The 12,965-nt window shown below is 42.4% G+C and overlaps 1 protein-coding gene across 2 annotated transcripts in view; it reads right to left on the reverse strand.

Moving 5' to 3' along the window:
- RASA3 (RAS p21 protein activator 3) overlaps window positions 1–12,760 on the reverse strand; it is a 134,205-nt gene extending 121,445 nt beyond the window's left edge. Inside the window, exon 1 of one of the 2 annotated variants that reach the window (XM_071573662.1) lies at window positions 12,485–12,760. In XM_071573662.1, coding sequence (XP_071429763.1) covers window positions 12,485–12,539 — 55 coding nt within the window. In that variant the 5' untranslated portion in view covers window positions 12,540–12,760. Of the gene's footprint in view, window positions 1–7,901; window positions 8,017–12,484 lie in introns of those variants that run through there. The other variant, XM_071573744.1, reaches the window with a different exon arrangement.
- Between the last annotated feature and the right edge of the window lie 205 nt (window positions 12,761–12,965).

Consider the following 12,965-nt stretch of genomic DNA (forward strand, 5'->3'; position numbering starts at 1 on the left):
ATCTCCTGCAGGCTGATACCCTAGAAAAATATATTAGCACTTCATCATGACACCAAAGACTACCATATGTTTTACCAAGAATACAAGAAAAGCACTGATAAATCACAACCACTGCGTCCTCCAAAAGCACAAAGGGAACCAAAGTTCTGCTGCAAGCTCCTGCCTTGTCACTGACTCCATGCTCTGAAGAAATGGGTGGAAGTTCCTGACTGCATCCCATGTTATGGAGTTCTGGAGAGCAACAAGCAACCAGAACTAGCCCCATACCCAGTATTTCCTCCAGGCAAATCACCTCAGAAGCAGCGGGTTTTTCAGGTCACATTCTGAGGCACCGAGTTAACTGCATATAGGGCAAGAGGAGTTTTGGCACACCTGCAGCCTAAGACTAATTCACAGACATGTAAGCTCTTACTTGCTTCTAAGCCCTCCCTGGATAAGGTATTCATGCCTGACCCCATTTCATTTGCCACTGTGCATGGTCTGTTAAGCACAGTATTTACTCAGGTTTCCCAATGCAGTGTGCATGGTATGCTGAAGTAGGGACCCCACCTTATAGGCACCTGGTACTTCTGGTTATAGCCTAACTCAGTCACCACACATTGTAAACAAACAAACACAAACCATGGAGTCTGACATGGCACAACTAAATCAGAGTAAGATTTCATGGGACTAGGAGAAAAATACACTTTAAATTCCAGACATTCACTTTGCACAAGAAAGTGAAGCCCATATATAAGAGCTTGCAGTACAAGTTACCCACAGGGCTAGATTACCAGCTCCATTACCAGAAGCAGGGCATCAGCATTCCAAAAATTTGCAGGTGTTACAAAGCAAGTTTAAAACAGCAACATTCTCCACTACAATGTTACAGAGACTGGTTACATTTAATACTGAAACTGACTTTAAAAGTAATTCAGATAATTTTTTTTTTATACTTTCAAACTCACCACTTTCTGGAACACTGTCACAGAAGCAGGTGTCAAAACACACTAATTATCAGCCTGTTAGAGCTTCACTTTTACTGAAGTTACTTTGCTTTATTGCCACATTCCAAATTCCCCCAGGCACTTTCTATTCCCTGTCAAAAAATCACAGAATCACCATTCAAAAACAGTCAGGAGTACTGGTCTGAATAAAAATCAGCTTTATTTTTTCCCCTCTCTCAAGCAATTTTGCTTAGTAGGCCTGATAAATAAAAAAAAATGGGGAAACAGGGAAAGGCACTTACACTATCTTGAAATCTAATTCCTTCCAACTCTAAACATGTTAACACCAATTTCCTCAAGTCCACAGCAGGCACCGCCCCACAGAGCACAAAGATTGGCTCTACACGTCAGCATGAGAGGGAAGAGGCATTAACAGTTTCCCTGGTTTCAGTCAGGGCTGGATTTATGACCACTGACCACAACCTCCTTTCTCCACCATCACCTCTGAAGTGCTGCTTCTCGTCTAAGCCTATTCTGCAGCAACTCCTGAGCTCCTCTCCAAGTACTGTACACTGTTAGTGGGAACTCTGATGTTTGTGCTGGTCAAGCAGAATCATCCAAGAGCTGCCAGCCCTCAGTGTGCAGCAGAATTAATTACATGGAACAATCTACAAACACATGGTAAGACAAATATTTACAGTAATAAGAGTGGTGTTGGTCAGCTCCTACTTTACAGTTAGGGCAAGAAATGCTGAGAGAGCAAAATATGTTTCTTCAGGTATCTTAACTTCAAATCTGAATATTATGCAACATCAGCCAAGGTCCCGAACATCAAATATCTACACTATGAATGCAACTCCAAGTTTACCAAGAGGAAGGGACTGGAGATGATAGGCCCCTTCTGCTTATCTGATGAGGAATACTTTACATGAAATTCAGAACTCGAACATTGTATTCTTGGAAGCAAAATGCAACTTCTCATCATCTGAGGAATTGAACTAATGGGTTAATAAACCAGTGCTGCAGGGAAACATGATCTGAAGGAAGTCTCTTAGAATCTGCCTTGGTCTAAGTTATTGAAAATTTGCACAGATCAAGATGAGGACCTTACTGACAGACACTACAAAGCCACAAATTTCACAGGAGCACAGTTCCTTTGACTTAGCAGAGAAGGCACAAGTTTTCTAGGACCTTTACTGTACCCCTGAAAGAGGGCACAGAACAGTCTTAAAGCAACAATAATCACCTACAGAACAAAATAGCTTTGGCTTTACCAAACTCAGCCACCCTGAGCAGTACTGTTACTTTTATATAAATGCAGAAGACATGAGAACATTAAGAAAGGTTCTGACAATCTTTGATATGTACAGACAGCATGTAGAGAGAAAGCTGTGGTCTCAGAAACACCACTCACAGCTGGCAAATAACAGAAGAGGCAACCACCAGACTATGAAAAACTTCCATTTGTTCTGGAAACCTTGGACCAGACACTCAGATACCTAAGTATTCATAAAAGCATATTGTTTTTCAGAGAGAACAAAACTACTTGCAAAAGTTAAGAGCTATTCCATTAGATGACTGCATATCCTTCTTTTTTGTGACTATGAGTTATCTGCAACAATGCAATCCCAAACAGTAAATCTAACTTCAACACTCTTGGGTTGGAGAGGATAGATTGGTTTTGTTTCAAACACACACAACTCTCACATTGGCTCACACTGTCAGAGCTCAATTTCCCAAGGTTGTGTTCACATGTTCTGTAGCAATCATCAGATTTTCAAACCAGAATCTAAAACCAACTGTAGCATGTCACACCCTGTGTCTCCAGCAAAATAGATCTAATTTTCCATGACAAACTGATGATTGTTCCTGGGCTGGGGGAGGAAGAAAAGAGAGGGAAAAAGACGAAGAAAGGCAGCTTTCATACTATCTACCAGATTTTTCTTCTACTTCTACTTCCCTTTTTCCTACAATTCTACAAACTGAATGACGGCCAGATAAATCAACTAAACTATTATTCACTGAAATATGAAAACAAAGCATCTGAGAAGTTTCATGATGCAGTTCAGTTTCACTGTTCAATTATGCGACTAAACACAAGCACATATAACCACCTTTAAGAACTCAGTAAATGCTTAAAAATGCACGTTAGAAGATACTAAGAGAAATAGCTTTCAGAATGTTGTGCTGTAGTACTGAATGAAACAGGAAATGAGGAACAAAGAAAGGAATTTCACAGATTCCAGATGTACTCTAACACCAGCTGGGAAATACAAGCAAGAATCAACTAAAGCCTTGTAAAAAACTACCACTAATTGTTTTCTTCTAGAGTTCTTAAACACAAGTAAGTAGCTGTAAACAATTTGTAAATAGAAATATTTTTAGATTAAATTGGAAACAGTAATAAAAATAAACTTCTTCCCCTCACTCCTATTTTCAAGGAGTTTAAAACTCAGCCATCAGTGCATCGTTGTTTTTTTTTTTAGTTGCTTTCTGTAAATATAAGAACTCTCTAAAAGCAGCCATAACAGAAGCACAATTGTAAATAAAGCATTTCAAGTTGTCAGTTTTCCAATACTTGCAATATTAAAGCTGAATGAAACTTGAAAGCAAGGAAAATAAAAAACAGTAAAGTTGATTTATACTACATGCCTTCTGTACAATGAACTGAATGGAACTTAAATTTGTATATTGCTAAAAACCAAGTTATCAGTCACTCAAAAACTTTGTTTCTATGGGTATAAATTAAAAAAAAACAACCACTTCATGTTAAAAATGCTGGAAACAAAATTCAAATACAAACAAGTTCAAGTACCCTTCTGCTCCCTGTTTAACACATCTCCAACACTTCTATTTCTTTTCCAAAACACAAACTAGGGCCTTTCAATGCCAACTTCTTCTAAATGGATTTTGAAACCTCTGAGTAACAAGTTCAACAACAGACAAGTGTATTTCCTCTTAAAGTCACTGAAAAAAAAAGAAAAAGTTTAAGAATGCATCTTATGGAACACAGAAGTGTGTTCATAATCCCCCTTCTCCCATTATCACAGAAATAGGTGTTCTTCTGAACTTCAAGACTTTTCATTAATTAGTTGCATGTGGCAGAAATGAGACCCTTCATCTAATGTTCATTCACCTACCACCAGCATACAAAACTGCATTAATACTTGTTAAAATTAAACCATGCATCCAATGTTACCTGTTCAAACCTACCAGTCATTAATAGATAAGTGAAACACTCTCCCTCTTACCATCTCATCACACTAATCCATTTCAGCCAATGGGAATGCACAGTTACACACCCCAGCACAGGGGGACAGTAAGATTCAGTTGCTGGGTTAATGAAGGGACCTTTGTTTTGCCCCAGTGCTTCCTGAGAGGTTGTAACAGGCAAATGCACAAGTCTCTAGTCAAGTAGACAAGTAAGGTAAGACTTCAGAAGTCTGAAATGAAAACAGAACAGCAGAACACTTAATCAACCTCAGAAGTCAGGCAGGTCAGACCAGGCTGTAACTCTTCACACTGTGTTCTTTCCTCAACAGACCTCAAAAATACACATATATATTTTCCCCCTTTTAGACAGAAGAGGAGGAAAAAAACATCAAATATCTCAGACTTTCCACTGAATATTTAAAGTGTTTTACACTTGGCAATGACCCATTAAAATGTGAGACAGGCAAACAAGGGAAAGATATTCCAGTTCTTCATAATTTTGAAGCTTCACATCTCATGTTGCAAAACTTTTCACCCAGAAAGTCTTCTATAGGAGGAAAACAACATGTGAATTTTCAGGGAAGTTGCGTCCCCTTGGTAGAGGTTAGGATGGGAGAGGAAGGAAGTTAGCTTTGTTTTGTTTTTACTCCAAAACAAAGCTTTTATTGGGATCCTAAATTCAGTCACCATGAAATCAGACACTGCTAAAGAACAGATACTTCATAAAGTTTAGCAAATGTTGGTAAAATCAGAAGGTAACATGTAAGTCTACGACCAGCTTTGCAGTATAATGAAATATAACCTGTTATTAACTCCAAGCTTTAGCTTCTCCTTGGTGTAACCACAAAATATATAAACCTGTGATACTAGAAATTTTAAAAGTACAGCACTGAGACATACTAGTGCATGTTTTAACTATTAATATATGCCTTAGTTATTTGCTCCCCAGAAGCATTAATAGTTGACTGGCACACATAAACTCTAATTTTTCTTTGACATATTTGGCTGAACATTTGTTGGTCTGATCATTAAGAGCAATACATCTCTTCCAGTATGCAGTAAAGTTTACAGTCTTTATTCTTGCTTCTCACAAGGGGTAACTAAGATTTATTCTCCAAGCACATCCATTTGCAGGGCGAATAGTCACAACATCAGAGTGTTATTAAGTGGCCCTTAACAACTCAAAGTGGATTTTGCCTCATCCTTTCCCCACTGCCGCCAAGACAAAAATTGCTATACAAGGTACTCACAGACTTAATTCGAATCTCACAGAAGCACAACTATTGGCTTCAACAAAATTATTCACAATTTACACTCCTGTAATGGAGATCAGTCAGTGACTGAGAAAGGATAGAGGGAATATCTGAAGAATTTTAACCTGATGTATACTATTAAAGCTATTTTCTTCTGTGTTTGCATGAGGAGGTCTTCCCTACATGGAAGCATCAGTGCACTAAGTGGCTTCATAAAATAGTAAGTGTTTGAGAGTGTACCTGCATAAGTAGAAATCTTGCTGTGATGCAAAGAAGGAAGAGTGGGAGTTCTGTTTTAAGCATAAACATGCTAACATCAGGTGCCTCAGCTTTGGAAGACAAGTGTGATGGAGAAGTGGGGCAGCATGTGTCAGTATTAATCATTAATACCAACTATAATATCCAAACTTTCATAAGCATCTAAGGCTGAACTGACTATGAGATTCAAGTAGTTCTCAGGTGGAAGGTCAGAGATATAGACATATCAGCTTGTCATATTATCCTCTTGCTGGTCTCACTGGAGCTTTAACATTTGTTCTCCAGAGCAGCTGACCAAGCCAGTGTATATCAGCAGCTAACACACAGCACCACCAAGAAAACACACACTAAGGAAGCAGAGTGGACTGAAGACAGTAGAAACTCAAGCAGTCTCATGACACTGCCAGTGCAAATACATGAAAGCAGAGGATGCACCTGCTGTTCCTCCATCTGATTTCCCACATACACACACTTCCACTCAAGCTCCCGATACTTGTCCAGAGACAGCTTTGACATTCATTCGAGCGCACAGACTGAGCTCACTAAAATGGAAGAAAATTAAGCCTGATAGGAAAAAATAAGTTGCATTCTCTGGGTCTGCTTTGCAAATTGAATTGGATTTTTTTCTGCAAGCAGAGGAGCATCAGTCAACAGCAGGTGTGCAGAGAGCATTTCATAGCTGGGAGCAAGAAAAGAGGAAGGGGAAAAGACAAGACCTGCCTTTTCAGCAGCAACAAGCTACTAATCTGTGTACACATATCATGATGTCATGCCTTTGACTGCAGCTATGCGAACAGAATTGCAAAGCAATGCACAAAGCACAGAGAAGAACAGCATCAGCCTGTACAGAGACATAAGAATAGAGGAAGTTAAACTAATGTTGGCATCTAACTCAGTAATTTCAGAAAGAGAAATTTAGTTTCAATTAATTATAATAAAGTTTAAAACAAATGAAGAAAAAAAAATCACACAAACACCAACTAGCCTGAAGAGTAACTCAACGCAATGAAATGTTTTCAAAAGCATTTAATGTAAAATTGTGAAGTCAAGATACCCAGCACTTACGTAATGTCCTCATGTAGGAGTTTTTAGTACTCCGACTAGCAGATAATCATCTCCATGAAAAGACAAGAAAACACTTATTTCTCATGAGATATTAAATAGCACTTTTTTCAAATATACTAATTCCAAATGAGGACAAAGAAACCTAGGAAGTTTGCTTACTGACATTAGAGGCTCTGAGCAGATCTGTTCAACAGTTTCATTCCTGTCAATTACCTCTACACTCTGAAAGCCAAAACACATTGACTTCCACTCATGTGAATCCTTGGCTGATGACAAGAAGCAAGGCTATGAATAATTTGATGTCAGGCTGGCAGTCCCGAATACAAGCATCTTCTATTTCTTCAAAACTAAGTTCACTGAAGCATTTGCTACTGCTGCCTCCATTTCCTCCTCTCACTTGCAGAGACTGCTTCAGCCTCCATTTTTGCTCCAGCCACGGCTGTTCCTGACAGTCCACAAACAGCCACAGCACTCCTCTTCTAGAAATAGCACTGGTCCCACAACTTTTCCATTCAGCACACTGAACACAAGCTGGTCAGAACACAACCATGCCAAATCCAGCAGAGTTTGAATTACTGAACCAGCCATGCAAATCTGCATAATCCATTCCACACCCTCCACAGCCTGTGAGACACAAGCCTTACACAGCATTGCAGTCAATCAAGAACATAAGCTGCACTTTATTTTACCTATGTAACATCAGTGTAAGCTGTACTTGTTAACTTTTTAATGTGAAGAAAGATCTTGAGAAGTCGTGAATATATTCGGGGTGAGATACAAAACTCTTCTTTCTTTCTTTACTTGCTAGTCCATTAACTTTGAAACACCAGAAAAAACACTTGCAGTTATAAGAAACATTTTACATTTCCTAAATAATTTTCTGTTTTACATATATATCTACATAGAGAAAGTTATGTGAGAAAAATGCTCTCATTCTAAAAATACCTATTAAGCAACCTTTTGCCCCATTTAAATGGGGATAAATCCTTTTACAGTATTATGCAGTGAACATATTTAGTCGCAATTACTTCTACAAGTAACCACTTAAGACAAGTCACTAAATCCCAACAGACAACACTAAAAGGAACATCTTCTCAATGCAAAATGGATTTCCCTGAATAACCTTAGCATTATTAGACTTAAGGGAGACATTAAGTTCGTAAGAGACAAGATAGTTTCTTCTTACCCTTAGAAATGCAGAGACACCTCTTACACATTTATTCTGTATCAAATTGAATCGTGGAAGGCTGTAAGCAGCTGTTCTTGCCAGTCGACCTGTTTAAATGCTAGTAAACGAACACTTAAGCAAACACCCTACCCTGCCTGACTTTACCCAAGACTCTCAGTTTCACAAAGTTCAATTGCTTTCACAATGTCTTAAAATACATAGCTCTGCATGAATTAGTAAAGAAGGCACAGCAAAAAAAAAAAAAAAGAGGCAGAGATCCAGCACACCAACCATCCTCATCTTGTCAACTGAACATAAACAAGGCTTTACAGTTCTCAGAAAACATTGTGTTTAAAGCACTGATCTACATCAGGTAGTAGCCAACTTTTATAACAAAAATTTCACCACTTCATGATTCTGATCACAGCACTAAGGACAGGCAATGCTGCTAGAATTCCTACATTTTAGACTAAGACCTCAACACCTTGTAATCTCAAAAGCTCCATCCCTGGCCCTTTCTAAACATGATAAAAAGAGCTTCAGAAGTTTATGTCTTAAACGGCAACAAGCCCTCACAGTGTACATGTGGACCACTATTATCTGTGAGGTCAATAGAATTATGATCAAATGGTCCTCCTCATTATATTATGACCCCTGGTAACCTCTTAGTGTGCAGTGTCCTCCTGTCCCAATTATTTTTTCAGAAATACTGGACTGTTCAACCTCTGTAACAAGCCCTACTACCACTGGAAGAAAATACTACTTTAGAACAGAGCCTAATACTCCTAAGTACAAGTACTAGATTTCAGGGACATGAAAAGTCATATATTTTAAAGTGAAAATTCACAAATGAGCTCTTACTTTAGATATTTCAAGTATAAACAATTTCACAAAGTAAAATCTGCCAGAAGGTTCTCTGCTAGCCAGCATACAGCTTTCAACAGCAGAAATGCTGAATATGAGTTTTTATTTTTTCAACTGAAAGTTTAATAGTTGATGCCATTTAAGGAGAAAAAACGTGGCAATTAAGTAGAACATATTTTTAAAATATTAACAGTACAACAAAAGTCATGTTGTCAAGCAGAAGGACTCTCTTTGTAGTTTTTCCAGCCAATCATCAGCCATGGAGCCTTATGTTGTTTCCTTTCAGGTTTTGAAACACTGACTCATGGAAATATCAGCACTGCACACTTCCTCAAAGTGGCAATCTTATAGGAAGTGTTTGTTTAGTCTTACATGACACATTGTTTTGTTTATGTATAAGGGATTCCGGTAAAAATAATTTTCAATTAAGGAAAAAAAGACAAAAGCACCATTAGGGGAAGCCAAAATAAATCAATTTCAAATAGACATTTGAACAGCACATTCATTAGCACAAGTACCACCTTTTTCTTTCTACTGTACATTCCTTGCAACAGTCATGAGCAAAAGTACCCAGACAGTTCTTTCAATTCAACTAACCACAAAAGAAACTGGACAAGAGGTAACACAGTAACAATTCTTCTTAACACTGCTACCCACGCTGACAGTTTGTATTGTCGCTCCACAACTTCAGTATCTCAATGAGACATCTTTTGAAAATGGCACACCGCTGTCAGTGCAACTGAACGAGGCAAACACGAGTTCCTAAGAAGATCAATGCTTCACATGTTCAAAAGATGAAACAGATGGCTCAAGCCAAATCCAAGTACGACTAGAAACAACACTCCTCAGAGCAGGGAAGCATTTTAGAGATCCAGGATATAATTACCCATCTAACTAAATATGGCTGATTCCATGCAACCCATTGGTCTCAAAAGAACAAGTTACACCAGCAATGGAAAATGCCTTCATTTACCTGCAGCTTCTTGGAAATACATAACAAGCCAGCCATAGCAATACATTACATCAGGGCATTCAAATATCTCTAGGCTACAGGTGCTTTTCACGGATGGAAGCTTCCCAACTGCATCAGCCTCTCCATCAAGGAAGGCACACCAACATGGGAGTCCCACTCTGTGTTTGCACTGGTTCCTTGATGCATCAACTTCACATTTCATCTGACTCACACTTGTATATCAGTGTCCTCACTCATGATTTGCTAGCAAAGGTGCTATGAAAAAGGAAATGTCTTACCAAATCAAACACAGAATATTTCTAAGTCAGAGATCAGTCATAGCTTGGCCATGAAACAAGCTCCCAAAGAACAGAACTGACCACTTCTCCAGCATGATAAATCAAAGCAAATCAAGATGGGAAATGACTTATCCCTTTGTACTCAAATAACTTGTCCCTTGAATCATCAACATTCAAAGACTCCTGTCACTAGCAATGAGAGATATCTACAAGATATCAGCAAGTGGAAACTGCTATAAGACAAATTTACTCTCAGGAATAGCTGATAAAAGTCCTGTCCCTCCAATGTTCACCATCTTTTCAGTGGTGTCCAGCAACAGGATGAGGAGCAATGGCCATCAACTGAAACATCTGATGTTCCATCTCAATATGAGAAAGAACTTTACATTCAGGGTGGCAGAGCACTGGAACAGGCTGTCCCAGGGAGGTTGTGGAGCATCTCTCTCTGGAAACATTCATAACCCATCTCAATAAGTTTCTGTGTAAACTGCTCTACCTGACACCGCCTTAATACTGAGGATGGACTAGATTATCTCCACAGGTCCCTTACAATTCCGTGATTCTGTGAGCTTCCTTCAGATCCACTCACAGGATTTTTTGCAGGGAGCCTGCATGCCTCCATATACAATTCCTTAAAGATTAGGATTGCCTTACGAGGACTGTTAGATTAGAAATATTCCTCCAGCCCATCAGAGCAATCCTGAAACTTCCTATTTTTCTGACAAATTTCACAAGAAACAGTCAGCTACAGAAACATGTTTAACTTTCGAACTCGAATCCCAGAAACTCGAGCCCCAGCCATGGAGCCGGTGTGTATCGCCTCCTGGGACACTGTCCATGGAGAGATGGGAAGCGCCCACCGCCGCCCCCTGCTGGAACATGCGGGCGCAGCGCCGCCCGGAAAGCGCCGGGCATTGTCCTGCAGCCCGTCCAGGAGAGACCTCCTGCCCACAAGGCAGCAGGGAAGCACCGGTGTGCTGCGGGTTTTCCTCCTTGCTATCCTTGCTAAAAAGCAGCAGGGATCCTTGCCGCACCACCACAGTAATCAAATCCTTAGCTCTGGTGGGAGCGCTGACATCTGAAGTCAGCAGCAGGATTAACTTCAGTCTGCAATTTAATGAGATTAATCTCAAGACTTTTGCGGCTATTATCTTCGATCTCTTCTATGGTTCACAGAAATTCCCACACGCTCGTGACTTCAATCATTGAGGCATAACATCATCGCTGTTTTCTTCTTGAAAAAAACCCCACCCCTAACCAAACACAAACACCCTACCCAGGAGTCATCATCCTATACACGAGATGTGCTCTTATGGCCTTTACTAAAAATCATCAGATAGGAACAACCTGCAACAACACCGCTGAATGTCTGGAAAAGACCTTGTGAAAAGACCTTCCCCCCCCCTTCCCCTCTTTGAAAGGGGCCAGAGAACAAGTCTCCGACCATACTTTGTAGTATTACGGAGTCTATTTTCAGGAGGCATAAAAGGACACAGAATGAACACATAAAATTCTATCACAAAAGCTGAAAATTAACTCTTCCAATCTGCTGTCACTAAACTACCTGCCGGCAATTAACGAGGAAACGATCCTAGTAATAGTCTCTTTGAAATGCTAATACCGCTATCCAATAATGAGATTTCCTATGTAATCTCACGTTTCAGTTTTATCTAACACGACAATTGGTGGCTGTAAATTTGCTTTCCAACGCACGGACATGGCACAGGGAGATTTTTCAAGAGCTTTATTAGGAAGGCACAAGCCGTGGGTACCCACCGCTGCACTTCGCCACTTGTCCCGGATCGCGCATCCCCCGCGCCCCGTTCCGGGCAGGAGCAGCGCTCCCTCCGCACCGGGGACTGGCTTACGGAAACGAGGGATTTCCCTCCCAGCCGGCACACTCAGATCTCGACTAGGGAGAGTTTAATCCGCTCGCTGACATCTGTCGTTTACTTTCTAATAATGTGGTTTGGAACTCGATCAACAGCAAGAAGAGGAGCGAATCTCGCAGCCCAAGCCGGAGGGAGCCGTGAGGAAGCGGCGGCAGCCTCTGCCCGTCCCTGGCCCACGGCAGGGGCTGCGGCTCCGGCTCGTGCCCACAGTCGCTTTTGGGCCGGTTTGGCACCAGATTTCCCAGTGACACACCGTGCTGAAACTCGGTGCCCGCCTTCAAACTTTTAGCGTGTAGCTTAGCAACGAAAAGAAATTAAAAAAAAAATAAAAGACAATCCAACAAAAACCCGCGAAATCCGCCGAATATTCTACGCCGCCCGGACTGCCGTCGGCGCCGCTCCACGCTGCCCGCCCCGCACGGTCCTGCCCGCCCCGCACGGCCCCGCGGAGCCCCCCCCGGGACGGGGCACCGCCCGCCCCGCCGCCCCCGACGGGACACGAAGCGTAGGGCAGCGCTAAGGGGCTCCCGGCGCCGCTGCCCCGCCGCGCCCCGCTCCAGAGGCGGCTGCCTGCGCGCTGCCCCGCGCCCTCACCGATTTTAATCCTGACGCTCTGGAAGACCCGCAGCCCCTCTTCCTCCACCGCCATGGTGGTGGTGGTGCCGCCGCGCCTGGCGCTCAGCAGTGCTCGAGCCCCGCCGCCGCGAAGAGGCAAGGGTCGGGCAGGAGGAGGCAAGCGAGATGCTCCGCCGGACGGGATGGAGAGCGGGATGGAGAGCTGCCGCGCTGCTCGGGACGCGCCGCGAGCGGGGTACGGAGCGAGCGGGGCGCAGCCGAGCCCAGCGGAGCACAGCGCAGCTCTCGCCTCTCCCCCGCCGCCGGCAGCGCCCGCCCCGCCACCGCCACCGCCCTCTCATTGGCCAGCGGGGCGGCGGCCGCGCCGCTCATTGGCGCGCTGCCCGCGGGGGCGGGGCGGCGGCGCGCGGCGGAGCGAGGCACAGCTGGAGCGCGGTCCCCCCCGCCCGGCCCCGCAGAGCTGAGCTGAGCTGAGCCGAGCCGAGCCGAGCCGAGCCGA

This window comes from Pithys albifrons, chromosome 1, assembly GCF_047495875.1.
Source record: "Pithys albifrons albifrons isolate INPA30051 chromosome 1, PitAlb_v1, whole genome shotgun sequence".
NCBI lineage: Eukaryota > Metazoa > Chordata > Aves > Passeriformes > Thamnophilidae > Pithys > Pithys albifrons.